General features: G+C 53.8%; 1 protein-coding gene and 1 long non-coding RNA gene across 8 annotated transcripts; one reads left to right on the top strand and one right to left on the bottom strand.

Moving 5' to 3' along the window:
• Nucleotides 1-3,688: 3,688 nt before the first annotated feature.
• Nucleotides 3,689-5,049, top strand: LOC139070640 (uncharacterized). Its single transcript, XR_011521130.1, has 2 exons — nt 3,689-3,817; nt 4,727-5,049. It is a non-coding gene; the product is annotated as an uncharacterized lncRNA (long non-coding RNA).
• On the bottom strand, nt 4,324-10,194 carry LOC139070639 (spectrin alpha chain, non-erythrocytic 1-like). Of its 7 annotated transcripts, none has more exons than XM_070553276.1 (11): nt 9,691-10,194; nt 8,370-8,492; nt 8,082-8,216; nt 7,893-7,997; nt 7,704-7,808; nt 7,596-7,628; nt 6,616-7,523; nt 6,435-6,503; nt 6,045-6,356; nt 5,738-5,950; nt 4,324-5,655 (listed from the first exon to the last, which is right to left on the bottom strand). In XM_070553276.1, the coding sequence occupies exons 9-11, from the start codon at nt 6,250-6,252 to the stop codon at nt 5,591-5,593; spliced, it is 486 nt and encodes a 161-aa protein (XP_070409377.1). In that variant the 5' UTR covers nt 6,253-6,356; nt 6,435-6,503; nt 6,616-7,523; nt 7,596-7,628; nt 7,704-7,808; nt 7,893-7,997; nt 8,082-8,216; nt 8,370-8,492; nt 9,691-10,194; the 3' UTR covers nt 4,324-5,590. The 7 variants fall into 7 exon arrangements, with proteins under 7 accessions (XP_070409377.1, XP_070409378.1, XP_070409376.1 ...); XM_070553280.1 differs by having other exon boundaries at nt 5,252-5,655; nt 8,082-8,299; XM_070553277.1 differs by having other exon boundaries at nt 6,616-7,628; nt 8,361-8,492.
• Nucleotides 10,195-14,359: the final 4,165 nt, after the last annotated feature.

Here is a 14,359-nt window from a genome sequence, read left to right as displayed (position 1 = left end):
AGGAGCGTCTTGTCACATGTCAACACTGGGTCTTTCTGAGCGCCTCCGGGAGAGAAGCCCAAGCAAGACGCGCCACGAGGAGCGTCTTTCCTCATGTCAGCACTCGGTCTGACTGAGCGCCTCCAGGAGAGAGGCCCAAGCAAGACGCGCCCCGAGGAGCGTCTTGCCACATGTCAACAATGGGTCTGACTGAGCGCCTCCAGGAGAGAGGCCCAAGCAAGACGCGCCCTGAGGAGCGTCTTGCCACGTGTCAACACTGGGTCTGATTGAGGGCCTTCTGGAGAGAGGCCCAAGCAAGACGCGCCCCGAGGAGCGTCTTGCCACATGTCAACAATGGGTCTTACTGAGGGCCTCCAGGAGAGAAGCCCAAGCAAGACGCGCCCCGAGGAGCTTCTTTTCACATGTCAGCACTGGGTCTGACTGAGCGCCTCCAGGAGAGAGGCCCAAGCAAGACGCGCCCCGAGGAGCGTCTTGCCACATGTCACTACTCGGTCTGACTGAGGGCCTCCAGGAGAGAGGTCCAAGCAACACGCGCCCCGAGGAGCGTCTTGCCACATGTCAACACTGGGTCTGACTGAGCGCCTCCAGGAGAGAGGCCCAAGCAAGATACGCCCCGAGGAGCGTCTTGACACATGTCAACACTGGGTCTGACTGAGGGCCTCCATTAGAGAAGCCCAAGCAAGAAGGGCCCCGAGGAGAGTCTTGCCACATGTCAACACTGGGTCTGACAGAGGGCATCCAGGAGAGAGGCCCAAGCAATACGCGCCCAGAGGAGCGTCTTGCCACATGTCAATAATGGGTCTGACTGAGGGCCTCCAGGAGAGAAGCCCAAGCATGACGCACCCCGAGGAGCTTCTTACTACATGTCAGCACTCGGTCTGACTGAGCGCCTCCAGGAGAGAGGCCAAAGCAAGATGCGCCCCGAGGAGCGTCTTGACATATGTCAACACTGGGTCTGACAGAGGGCCTCCATGAGAGAGGCCCAAGCAAGACGCGCCCCGAGGAGCGTCTTGCCACATGTCAACACTGGGTCTGACTGAGTGCCTCCATGAGAGAAGCCCCAGCAAGATGCACCCCGAGGAGCTTCTTGCCACATGTCACTACTCGGTCTGACTGAGCGCCTCCAGGAGAGAGGCCCAAGCAAGACATGCCCCGAGGAGCGTCTTGCCACATGTCAACAATGGGTCTGACTGAGGGCCTCCAGGAGAGAAGCCCAAGCAAGAAGCGCCCCGAGGAGCGTCTTGCCACATGTCAACACTGGGTCTGACTGAGCGCCTCCAGGAGAGAGGCCCAAGCAAGATACGCCCCGAGGAGCGTCTTGACACATGTCAACACTGGGTCTGACTGAGGGCCTCCATTAGAGAAGCCCAAGCAAGAAGGGCCCCGAGGAGAGTCTTGCCACATGTCAACACTGGGTCTGACAGAGGGCATCCAGGAGAGAGGCCCAAGCAATACGCGCCCAGAGGAGCGTCTTGCCACATGTCAATAATGGGTCTGACTGAGGGCCTCCAGGAGAGAAGCCCAAGCATGACGCACCCCGAGGAGCTTCTTGCTACATGTCAGCACTCGGTCTGACTGAGCGCCTCCAGGAGAGAGGCCAAAGCAAGACGCTCCCCGAGGAGCGTCTTGACATATGTCAACACTGGGTCTGACAGAGGGCCTCCATGAGAGAGGCCCAAGCAAGACGCGCCCCGAGGAGTGTCTTGCCACATGTCAACACTGTGTCTGACTGAGCGCCTCCAGGAGAGAGGCCCAAGAAAGACGCGCCCCGAGGAGCGTCTTGCCACATGTCACTACTCGGTCTGACTGAGCGCCTCCAGGAGGGAGGTCCAAGCAAGACGCGCCCTGAGGAACGTCTTGCCACTTGTCACTACTCGGTCTGACTGAGCGCCTCCAGGAGAGAGGCCCAAGTAAGACGCGCCCCGAGGAGCGTCTTGCCACGTGTCAACACTGGGTCTGATTGAGGGCCTTCTGGAGAGAGGCCCAAGCAAGACGCGCCCCGAGGAGTGTCTTGCCAAATGTCAACACTGGGTCTGACTGAGCGCCTCAGGGAGAGAGGTCCAAGCAAGACGCGCCCCGAGGAGCGTCTTGCCACATGTCACTACTCGGTCTGACTGAGCTTCTCAGTGAGAGAGGTCCAAGCAAGACGCGCCCCGAGGAGCGTCTTGCCACATGTCAACACTGGGTCTGACTGAGTGCCTCCATGAGAGAAGCCCCAGCAAGACGCGCCCCGAGGAGCGTCTTGCCACATGTCACTACTCGGTCTGTTTGAGCGCCTCCAGGAGAGAGGCCCCAGCAAGACGCGCCCCGAGGAGCGTCTTGCCACATGTCAGCACTGGGTCTGACTGAGCGCCTCCAGGAGAGAGGCCCAAGCAAGACGCGCCCCGAGGAGCGTCTTGCCTTATGTCAGCACTCGGTCTGACTGAGCGCCTCCAGGAGAGAGGCCCAAGCAAGACGCGCCCCTAGGAGCGTCTTGCCACATGTCAACAATGGGTCGTACTGAGGGCCTCCAGGAGAGAGGCCCAAGCAAGATGCGCCCGCAGGAGCGTCGTGCCACATGTCAACACTGGGTCTGACTGAGCGCCTCAGGGAGAGAGGTCCAAGCAAGACGCGCCCCGAGGAGCTTCTTGCCACATGTCACTACTCGATCTGACTGAGCGCCTCAGTGAGAAAGGTCCAAGCAAGACGCGCCCCGAGGAGCGTCTTGCCACATGTCAACACTGGGTCTGACTGAGTGCCTCCATGAGAGAAGCCCCAGCAAGACGCGCCCCGAGGAGCGTCTTGCCACATGTCACTACTCGGTCTGTTTGAGCGCCTCCAGGAGAGAGGCCCAAGCAAGACGTGCCCCGAGGAGCGTCTTGCCACATGTCAACAATGGGTCTGACTGAGGGCCTCCAGGAGAGAAGCCCAAGCAAGACGCGCCCCGAGGAGCGTCTTGCCACATGTCAGCACTGGGTCAGACTGAGCGCCTCCAGGAGAGAGGCCCAAGCAAGACGCGCCCCGAGGAGCGTCTTGTCACATGTCAACACTGGGTCTGACTGAGCGCCTCCAGGAGAGAGGCCCAAGCAAGCCGCGCCCCGAGGAGCGTCAGGCCACATGTCACTACTCAGTCTGACTGAGCGCCTCCAGGAGAGAGGCCCCAGCAAGACGCGCCCCGAGGAGCGTCTTGCCACATGTCAGCACTGGGTCTGACTGAGCGCCTCCAGGAGAGAGGCCCAAGCAAGACGCGCCCCGAGGAGCGTCTTGCCTTATGTCAGCACTCGGTCTGACTGAGCGCCTCCAGGAGAGAGGCCCAAGCAAGACGCGCCCCTAGGAGCGTCTTGCCACATGTCAACAATGGGTCTGACTGAGGGCCTCCAGGAGAGAGGCCCAAGCAAGATGCGCCCGCAGGAGCGTCGTGCCACATGTCAACCATAGACTGTACATATACTGGACAAACGGATTCCATTGGCTTCAATAACACGTTTGTTGTCTATAATGGGAGGTGGCCACCACCGCCATTTTGACCGTGTCACAGGTTCCGTCCAGCCCAGACAATTCCATAAAAGGGAAGAGAGGAGGCGCTGAGGGTGTGGCTGTAAGGCTGGGCTCGAGTGACGACACCCAGGCGAACTAGCTACGAGCTAACCTGAAGCTAACCCTGGCTAACCCAAAGCTAAAGCGGAGGTGGGAGCCGAGCTAACGGATGTAGCCACCTAGCTTCAACCCAACCGGAGCTAACTGGAACACCCATCGACCTGAACCTTACACGGAGTTTAGGTGGAGGTTTTCTGCGCCTGTTCGTGAGAAGTACCTGTATTAAAAAAGTTTTAAATCGGTAAGTTTATAATTTATTTCCGTAATGAAAACATTTTGCTTTGAGCAAGTTTTCAGTACAGTTTTTTTCGGCGCTATCACTCCTGAGTCGCACCAGCCATTAAATGTATCATGAATAAGAGAAAATATATTTAAGTCGTATTTTGGGGGGACATTTTATTATCTTTCTTACAAAATCTGAGACCAAGCGTTTCACATTGCAACACAAGCACCGGTAACCATAACAGAATGAACAACAGCCAGCAGAGGAGAGGATGGCGGTGTTTCAAACCCTCCCGGCCGGCGAGGAGAGCTCATTCCTGGGCTGGAGCCGGCCCTCAGCACCCCGCCACAGGCTCTAACAGATGCTGGCGGTGTTTGAAACCCTTCCAGCGGGACAGGGGAACTCATTCTTGTGTGGGTCGGAGTCGGCCCGCAGCAGCGTGGTGTAGCCTACATATTTTGTTATATAAGTCGCTCCGGAGTATAAGTAGCAGGACCTGCCAGAAAATGTAAAAAAGTGCGAGTTATAGTCCGGAAAATATGGCAGTTATTAGTATTCGAGCTAAATTAGCAGCGTAAATACATTTCATATATTTCCAAAATGTTATACTTGTTTGTATCTTGTACAGCCAACTAGTCTTTATTCTGGACTCAGTACAATTTACCAAAAGTAAAGAGACATTCTACAGATGAAGTAAGCACAAGATAACTTGCTGGAAGACACGGAATTATCATCAGAACCAGAACAAGAGAGCCTGATAACAGTCGTGAAAATAACAGTTAAAAAGTATGTATGTATAATAGAAATAAAAATATATTAGAATTAGTGTAACTCACTGTGATCCAAACAATAAATCAGCCATAGCTGATTAGTAAATATGACATGAGGTCTGGGAGTTTTTAATTTTCATTTTTATTTTTTTGTTAGATCTGTTTAAATGTCACCATGGCAGCCTGTGTGTCTCCAACATCAGCAAGTGTAAGTTTCACATACCTGTCTCACCACTTCATGTATGGTTTTGTACTTTAAACAATTATGACAAACCTGTTATTTTTTCTCCATAGCCATTTGGATCATTGGAGACAGCTGAGTGAGGCGTGGTGCCCAGAGAGCTGCAGAGACAACCTTGGCCTCCCTGACGTCTGTGTCTCCTGGTTCGGTTGGGGTGGACCATCGACATACATACATGTGCCGACACTTTGCGCCCTGTTTTATAAAATGTAGTGTTAAAAATAAATGTTTTTGCTCAATTACTGGAATTTCTTTGGTTAAGACAAAAGTGAGGAATAATCATTTACAAGTTATTTGTACAACAGGCCCATTTTAAATCCCAACAGTTTCTTAGCAGACAATAGAAATGTGTTCTTTACTAACTTTACTTGGTTTAAAACTCTTACTAAAATAGTGCCGTATTGCAAAACCCAATCATACTTGTTATGTATACATTAGCTTTGTAGATATTTTTTACAGATATATATTTGTGTGCAACAAATCCAAACTTAAATAGTTTGTCATTCTTTATTGAAAAACAACTAAATACAGTTATACAGAAGTGTGGGAAAATGATAATGTGAAAGTATTGCTATTTAAATGTAATCCTATTTATCTTTAAAAAGAAAAACTCTAAAAATGTCCTGTACAGCATCATGACAGAAGAATGGTGGTCGGTCTGTCAGAATGTGCTGAACAGATTTGCTCTTTGAAGAGGAGTGTCATGTTTGGAGGAAGGTACTTAACCCAAGACATGCAGAATACAACACTGACCAAAAACTGATGGAAAAAATGATTTATTTATAAGGAGGAACTTAAGGTGCACAGATAAGTCTGTGGTTGGAACTGCAACAACAGCTCAGCATCTGGAGGAGGGAGAACACAGGTGAGCTTAGGTTCTGGTTTCAAAATCCATTGTAGGCAGGCAGAGGTGTTCAGCAGACTTACTGTGGTGGGTGTATGTGTTGGCTGGAGGAGGGAGAGGTAGAGAGCCGGGGGAAGCGCAGGAGAGGGAGCAGAGGTGGAGAGAAGCGGGGCGTCCTGGTGGATGGGGCAACGGGTGAGATGAGAGGTGGGTTATGGAGGGTGGTGATAAGGTCCGTGTGTTGAATATCCAAATCCTGGAGTAGAGGTCAGTATCCAATGAGGTCGACAGGAATCCTGAAGAATGGTAAATCCAATATAAGAGCAAAAACACTACGAAATAACATTAATCCTAGGAACACTAGAGGTAACACGAGTGGCTGGTTACTACCAAAACTGAGGCAATCTTCTGGCGTCAAATTTTGTCCTCCATCCACCTTAAATAGGAAAGCACCCCGCTGATTGCTGATCAGGAACGGCTGGGGTGGAGTCACCAGAACCATGAAGAACGTGTCTCCAGAGACAACTCGGGTCCTGGTACCGATCAGGAAAGCGGACCTTATCACCCAGAGCTGCCAGGTCACGCTCAAAGCCTTCATGTTCACGCTGCAGAGCCTGAACGCTGGCCAGGTGGTGGCCGTAGTTGTCTGTGTTCAGGGCCTGGTTCTTCTCCTCGATCCACTCTTTGGTCTCATCAGCGTCTCTGAGAAGACATCAGAACTCCGTCTGAGTGTGGGTCCAAACTACTGACCCGTAAGCGGCGCATAAGTGTGCGGGGTACCTGTGGAAGCGCTACACCTCATGGGCGCTGCCCAGCATGTTGCAGCGAGCGCCAGCGGTTGTTCAGCTCCTGGAGAGAAACCAAACCCAGTGAGATGGAGGTGGACGCCAGCGGGCTGGACGCCGGACGAGGAAACCTGGAGACGGATCGCTCAGACAGGAAGGGAAGAGCTTCCTCTTACCTTGATGGAATTAAAGTTAGCCGTCGTCTGAACGCCCAACCGTACGGTCTGAGGTCAAAGGTCACAGGAAACACACACCAGTCAGCAGTCATACAGATGCATAAAGATAACTGTAGCCATGGCAACCAGCTGACATGTCCCCACTTTCACCAGCACCTGGTGCCTGCCGGGTCACCTGAATTCCTGTGTGATTTCAGCACGGTCGGCCGTGACTACGGCCATCAGAGGTGACCTCTGATCAGCTGAATGAACTCACCTTCTAGGGTGACGCCGTGTTACCCCGGGTTTCCACGGGAGCCGTCAGCAGCACGTTACTGCAGCAGCACGTCTTGCTCGCGTAAACTGCTGCTTGGCCCTTCCCACGAGACGCGAAGCAGCAGGGGAGCAGCTGTCACCGACCGAGCACGAAGTCACTCGAGTGACTTCGTCAGTAAACACAACAACAAGCAGGAGAAAATTACAACATGGTTTGTGTTTTATGTTCTGTCCGTTTTATAATCGCCAATACGGACCTGAAAAACAAAGGAGACCGCTAGCTAGGTGATAACTTCTCACGGGGCCGCTCAGTTAGTAACATTTTTTAAAAGTAAAGCAACCGGAAGGCAGTACGTTCTTTATTCTGAAAATCTCGGTAGCTTCTCTCAATTTCCGCGTCCGATTTCCTGTCTTTCCTTCCCCAAAAATGTCGAACTTGACCCGTTTCAGAGGCGTCGCGCGTAGAAAATAGAACCGGCGCGTAAGGGCCGCGACATGCTGCTCCTGAGACGTGGCCGACTCGCGCTGCTGACGGCTCCGGTGGAAAAGGTTCTGTTGACCACAGCGGTTCCTATCAGCAGCTATGACGTGCTGCTGCAGTAACGTGCTGCTGACGACTCCTGTGGAAAGCCGGGGTTAGAGACGGCTTCATCCTGTAAACAAACAAATGAGTGGTAACAAAAACACCACGTCTGGTTCTGGTGGAGGCGGAGGACAACACGCACCTTTCCAGGAGCAGAACCCAGATGTTCTTGTTGCTACAAACAGAGACGAGCAGAGTTAACAAACCAGGAAGTGAGAGGGACCAGCTGCTGCAGACAGGTGACGCTCACCTGAGCCTGAACCATAGGAGCCTCCTCAGCCATCAGACCTTCTGACTCCAGTTCAGATGCCACCTTGTTGATGTCCCTCAGGCGGGACTCGTTGGCCTTCAGGTCCTGCAGGACAAAAGCACCTGCTGATTATCACCTGAGCTGATCTGACAGCTGCTGCTGGAAGACGGAGAGGAGGAAAAGTCCGACCTTCTGGAAGTCGTCAAACTTCTTCTGCAAGACCTCGACCTGCTCCAGGTCCGACCCGTCTCTCCATCCTCATTCAGCTAAAGACGCGAGTTCAAGTAAAACAACCTAAAGTCACACAAACACAAAGCAGGTGTGGAGATGTTCGCTCTGAGCTGGAGGTCGTTCCTCGGCTGTGAAGGGCATACGAACCTTGTTGGTGCTGTTGAGCAGCGTGAGGATGTCGCCCTTCTTCATGGTGACCTCTCCAGGACTCTTCTCCTGGTAGTCGTACAGAGCCAGAACCAGCTCCTTCCCGGTCTCATCGTCAGTTGGAGCCACTTGTTGCTGTTGGGTTAACAGGTCTGGTGTTAGAACGTGGAGGATAAGAATGTTCTGACGGGCCGAAGGTTCTGAACCAGCGAAGTGACCTGGACCCAAACAAAGTGAGCCAGAACCTGCAGACACCTCAGAAACATGTCAGGACCAGACCTGCTCTACCTTCCTCCATTATGGTCTCTCCTTTCTGGGTGACAGCCTTGATGCGAGGTTCATGACCTGTGATCTCAGCCTGCAGAGCCTGGTGCTTCTTCAGCAGGTTCTGGACACCAATCAGGTCCTTCCCTGAGGACACATGTTAGAGTTCAGCATTATGCAGTAGACAGACCAGTTTAACCTAGGGGTTTCTTTCTTCTACAATCTGCTCTTTAACTGTATTATTTCCTGCTATTTCAGCTGTTAACTTTATTTTTTCTGTAAGTGTTTTTCTCCCCAGAAGAAGCTACAACGATGTTCTGCTGAGCTGTGGTGGCCTCATGGAGGGGGCCATCGTCTAGCACACTGCTGCTAACCACTTAATCATTCTTCCTCTCCTGATAATAACATTTTACTTTCTTTGATGTTGGATGTGCTACTACTAGTTTACCCGTTTAATTATATATTCACTAGGATAAATACAATAAAGTTTATCTCTCGCCAAATAGAATATTTACTAAGAAATCACAATGTAACGTGTGTGTGTGTGTGTGTGTAAAAGCCATGCGTAGTGTTTATTTATAAAGCATATGTTGTTGGATTTTATCCAGAATCAAGACTTTGAAAATATATAGTTTAATTACAGTTTGATTTATTTGACATCTGTATAATGTTTATTATTTTGTTTTTTCCCCCTAAATACCTAACGTTTTAGTTAACATGAATATTAGTCATTCATCACAATACATGAAGTTACACATTTTAAATTTTAATAGGGGAAGACTGCAGGAGGGAGCAGTAAAATACAGGGGGTCCCCTGCAAAAACTAAATTTATGAGTCTGATGAAACTTGCTGGTATTCCCGCTGCTTCTTCGGTAAACAGCGCCAACAAAAACAAAGAAACTTGGGATCTTGTCGGCGTGGCAGTGGGATTTAAGGGAAACGCTGTATGCCCTATAGACTTCTCAACGAGCTGCAGTATTTCTCCGGTCAGATCTGTCTCCGAGTTCCACGAGCGGTCAGCCCGCAGCAGCGAGGCGCCGCATCGATCAGCCTGCCCGGCCTGACCGCTGGGGATTACCGGATGAAAGAATAGAGCACAGAAGTGTCCCCCCAAGCGGCGCGCCCCGTCATATTTAAACCCATTTTTATCTTAAATGCACTGGGTTTTACCCTATTACCCATTTAAATATGCCCTATTAATTATTTTACCGTATTTTACATTTAAATTTCATGGTTAAACAGTACATGCTGCATGTTAAACTGATAGTTAGCTAGCTACTTCGGTAAACTCAGCTAGTTTAAAGGCAGCAGTGACATAAAATACAAATATAGATTTTAACTTACCGAAAAAAATGAAGTGGAGACTCCTTGGACGCTCTATTAGTGCAATTAATACCACAGCAAGTCATTTTGTCCAACAATTGCACCAATATTATCCAAAACAGAATTCACAAGCACAGAGACTCAAAATCCCGACACAGTTTCCAGGAGAGACCGAGGCTGTACTGAGGCCTTTCCACGGAGCTAGCTCTGTGGTCACGTGGGTCTGAGGCGGCGGTCACGTGTGTCGGATGCTCATTAATTATACAGAATTTTAGGCTTTCAATACACTTAAACAGAAGAGTGAGAAAAAAATTCACCCCCCTCAGAGTTGTCATGAGTATAAACTAGATAATTTAGACAAACAAACATTTTTTGAACCAGGCTGTAAACATGTTTATTTCTGCTGTGAAAATGGCATTTTTAACATGGGAGTCAATGAGGATTTGCTCGCTTCTGGTACCAGCCCCCAGCGGATGAGGGTGGAACTGCAATTTTTCTTACTTCCGGGTTGGGACCATTTTCTGAGCGGCATTGTGGGGGCTTGATGTCAACACTGGGTCTGACTGAGCGCCTCAGGGAGAGAGGTCCAAGCAAGACGCGCCCCGAGGAGCTTCTTGCCACATGTCACTACTCGGTCTGACTGAGCGCCTCAGTGAGAAAGGTCCAAGCAAGACGCGCCCCGAGGAGCGTCTTGCCACATGTCAACACTGGGTCTGACTGAGTGCCTCCATGAGAGAAGCCCCAGCAAGACGCGCCCCGAGGAGCGTCTTGCCACATGTCACTACTCGGTCTGTTTGAGCGCCTCCAGGAGAGAGGCCCAAGCAAGACGTGCCCCGAGGAGCGTCTTGCCACATGTCAACAATGGGTCTGACTGAGGGCCTCCATGAGAGAAGCCCAAGCAAGACGCGCCCCGAGGAGCGTCTTGCCACATGTCAGCACTGGGTCAGACTGAGCGCCTCCAGGAGAGAGGCCCAAGCAAGACACGCCCCGAGGAGTGTCTTGACACATGTCAACACTGGGTCTGACTGAGGGCCTCCATGAGAGAAGCCCAAGCAAGACGCGCCCCGAGGAGAGTCTTGCCACATGTCAACACTCGGTCTGACAGAGGGCCTCCAGGAGAGAGGCCCAAGCAAGACGCGCCCCGAGGAGCGTCTTGCAACATGTCAACAATGGGTCTGACTGAGGGCCTCCAGGAGAGAAGCCCAAGCAACACGCGGCCCGAGGAGCGTCTTGCCACATGTCAGCACTCGGTCTGACTGAGCGCCTCCAGGAGAGAGGCCAAAGCAAGACGCGCCCCGAGGAGCGTCTTGCCACATGTCAACAATGGGTCTGACTGAGGGCCTCCAGGAGAGAAGTCCAAGCAAGACGCGCCCCGAGGAGCGTCTTGTCACATGTCAACACTGGGTCTGACTGAGCGCCTCCAGGAGAGAGGCCCAAGCAAGATGCGCCCCGAGGAGCGTCTTGACACATGTCAACACTGGGTCTGACTGAGGGCCTCCATGAGAGAAGCCCAAGCAAGACGCGCCCCGAGGAGAGTCTTGCCACATGTCAACACTCGGTCTGACAGAGGGCCTCCAGGAGAGAGGCCCAAGCAAGACGCGCCCCGAGGAGTGTCTTGCCACATGTCACCACTGGGTCTGACTGAGCGCCTCCAGGAGAGAGGCCCAAGCAAGACGCTCCCCGAGGAGCGTCTTGTCACATGTCAACACTGGGTCTTTCTGAGCGCCTCCAGGAGAGAAGCCCAAGCAAGACGCGCCCCGAGGAGCGTCTTTCCTCATGTCAGCACTCGGTCTGACTGAGCGCCTCCAGGAGAGAGGCCCAAGCAAGACGCGCCCCGAGGAGCGTCTTGCCACATGTCAACAATGGGTCTGACTGAGGGCCTCCAGGAGAGAAGCCCAAGCAAGACGCGCCCCGAGGAGCGTCTTGTCACATGTCAACACTGGGTCTGACTGAGCGCCTCCAGGAGAGAGGCCCAAGCAAGCCGCGCCCCGAGGAGCGTCAGGCCACATGTCACTACTCAGTCTGACTGAGCGCCTCCAGGAGAGAGGCCCCAGCAAGACGCGCCCCGAGGAGCGTCTTGCCACATGTCAGCACTGGGTCTGACTGAGCGCCTCCAGGAGAGAGGCCCAAGCAAGACGCGCCCCGAGGAGCGTCTTGCCTTATGTCAGCACTCGGTCTGACTGAGCGCCTCCAGGAGAGAGGCCCAAGCAAGACGCGCCCCTAGGAGCGTCTTGCCACATGTCAACAATGGGTCTGACTGAGGGCCTCCAGGAGAGAGGCCCAAGCAAGATGCGCCCGCAGGAGCGTCGTGCCACATGTCAACACTGGGTCTGACAGAGGGCCTCCAGGAGAGAGGCCCAAGCAAGACGCGCTCCGAGGAGCGTCTTGCCACATGTCACCTCTGGTTCTGACTGAGCGCCTCCAGGAGAGAGGCCCAAGCAAGACGCGCCCCGAGGAGCGTCTTGTCACATGTCAACACTGGGTCTTTCTGAGCGCCTCCAGGAGAGAAGCCCAAGCAAGACGCGCCCCGAGGAGCGTCTTGCCACATGTCAGCACTAGGTCTGACTGAGCGCCTCCAGGAGAGAGGCCCAAGCAAGACGCGCCCCGAGGAGCGTCTTGCCACATGTCAACAATGGGTCTGACTGAGGGCCTCCAGGAGAGAAGCCCAAGCAAGACGCGCCCCGAGGAGCGTCTTGACACATGTCAACACTGGGTCTGACAGAGGGCCTCCAGGAGAGAGGCCCAAGCAAGACGCGCCCCGAGGAGCGTCTTGCCACATGTCACCACTTGGTCTGACTGAGCGCCTCCAGGAGAGAGGCCCAAGCAACACGCGCCCCGAGGAGCGTCAGGCCACATGTCACTACTCAGTCTGACTGAGCGCCTCCAGGAGAGAAGCCCAAGTAAGACGCGCCCCGAGGAGCGTCTTGCCACGTGTCAACACTGGGTCTGATTGAGGGCCTTCTGGAGAGAGGCCCAAGCAAGACGCGCCCCGAGGAGCGTCTTGCCACATGTCAACAATGGTTCTTACTGAGAGCCTCCAGGAGAGAAGCCCAAGCAAGACGCGCCCCGAGGAGCTTCTTGCCACATGTCAACACTGGGTCTGACTGAGGGCCTCCATGAGAGAAGCCCAAGCAAGACACGCCCCGAGGAGAGTCTTGCCACATGTCAACACTCGGTCTGACAGAGGGCCTCCAGGAGAGAGGCCCAAGCAAGACGCGCCCCGAGGAGTGTCTTGCCACATGTCACCACTGGGTCTGACTGAGCCTCTCCAGGAGAGAGGCCCAAGCAAGACGCGCCCCGAGGAGCGTCTTGTCACATGTCAACACTGGGTCTTTCTGAGCGCCTCCAGGAGAGAAGCCCAAGCGAGACGCGCCCCGAGGAGCGTCTTTCCACATGTCAGCACTCGGTCTGACTGAGCGCCTCCAGGAGAGAGGCCCAAGCAAGACGCGCCCCGAGGAGCGTCTTGCCACATGTCAACAATGGGTTTGACTGAGGGCCTCCAGGAGAGAAGCCTAAGCAACACGCGCCCCGAGGAGCGTCTTGCCACATGTCAACAATGGGTCTGACTGAGGGCCTCCAGGAGAGAAGCCCAAGCAAGACGCGCCCCGAGGAGCGTCTTGACACATGTCAACACTGGGTCTGACAGAGGGCCTCCAGGAGAGAGGCCCAAGCAAGACTCGCCCCGAGGAGTGTCTTTCCACATGTCACCACTTGGTCTGACTGAGCGCCTCCAGGAGAGAGGCCCAAGCAACACGCGCCCCGAGGAGCGTCAGGCCACATGTCACTACTCAGTCTGACTGAGCGCCTCCAGGAGAGAGGCCCAAGCAAGACGCGCCCTGAGGAGCGTCTTGCCACATGTCAACACTGGGTCTGACTGAGCGCCTCCAGGAGAGAGGCCCAAGCAAGACACGCCCCGAGGAGCGTCTTGACACATGTCAACACTGGGTCTGACTGAGGGCCTCCATTAGAGAAGCCCAAGCAAGAAGGGCCCCGAGGAGAGTCTTGCCACATGTCAACACTGGGTCTGACAGAGGGCATCCAGGAGAGAGGCCCAAGCAATACGCGCCCAGAGGAGCGTCTTGCCACATGTCAATAATGGGTCTGACTGAGGGCCTCCAGGAGAGAAGCCCAAGCATGACGCACCCCGAGGAGCTTCTTGCTACATGTCAGCACTCGGTCTGACTGAGCGCCTCCAGGAGAGAGGCCAAAGCAAGACGCGCCCCGAGGAGCGTCTTGACACATGTCAACACTGGGTCTGACAGAGGGCCTCCATGAGAGAGGCCCAAGCAAGACGCGCCCCGAGGAGTGTCTTGCCACATGTCAACACTGTGTCTGACTGAGCGCCTCCAGGAGAGAGGCCCAAGCAAGACGCGCCCCGAGGAGCTTCTTGCCACATGTCACTACTCGGTCTGACTGAGCGCCTCCAGGAGGGAGGTCCAAGCAAGACGCGCCCCGAGGAACGTCTTGCCACATGTCACTACTCGGTCTGACTGAGCGCCTCCAGGAGAGAGGCCCAAGTAAGACGCGCCCCGAGGAGCGTTTGCCAAATGCCAACACTGGGTCTGACTGAGCGCCTCAGGGAGAGAGGTCCAAGCAAGACGCGCCCCGAGGAGCGTCTTGCCACATGTCACTACTCGGTCTGACTGAGCGCCTCAGTGAGAGTGGTCCAAGCAAGAACGCGCCCCGAGGA

Source organism: Nothobranchius furzeri, chromosome 7, assembly GCF_043380555.1.
Source record: "Nothobranchius furzeri strain GRZ-AD chromosome 7, NfurGRZ-RIMD1, whole genome shotgun sequence".
Lineage (NCBI taxonomy): Eukaryota > Metazoa > Chordata > Actinopteri > Cyprinodontiformes > Nothobranchiidae > Nothobranchius > Nothobranchius furzeri.
The sequence above is the reverse complement of the archived record's forward strand: the minus strand, read 5'-3'. Positions and strand labels throughout refer to the sequence as shown.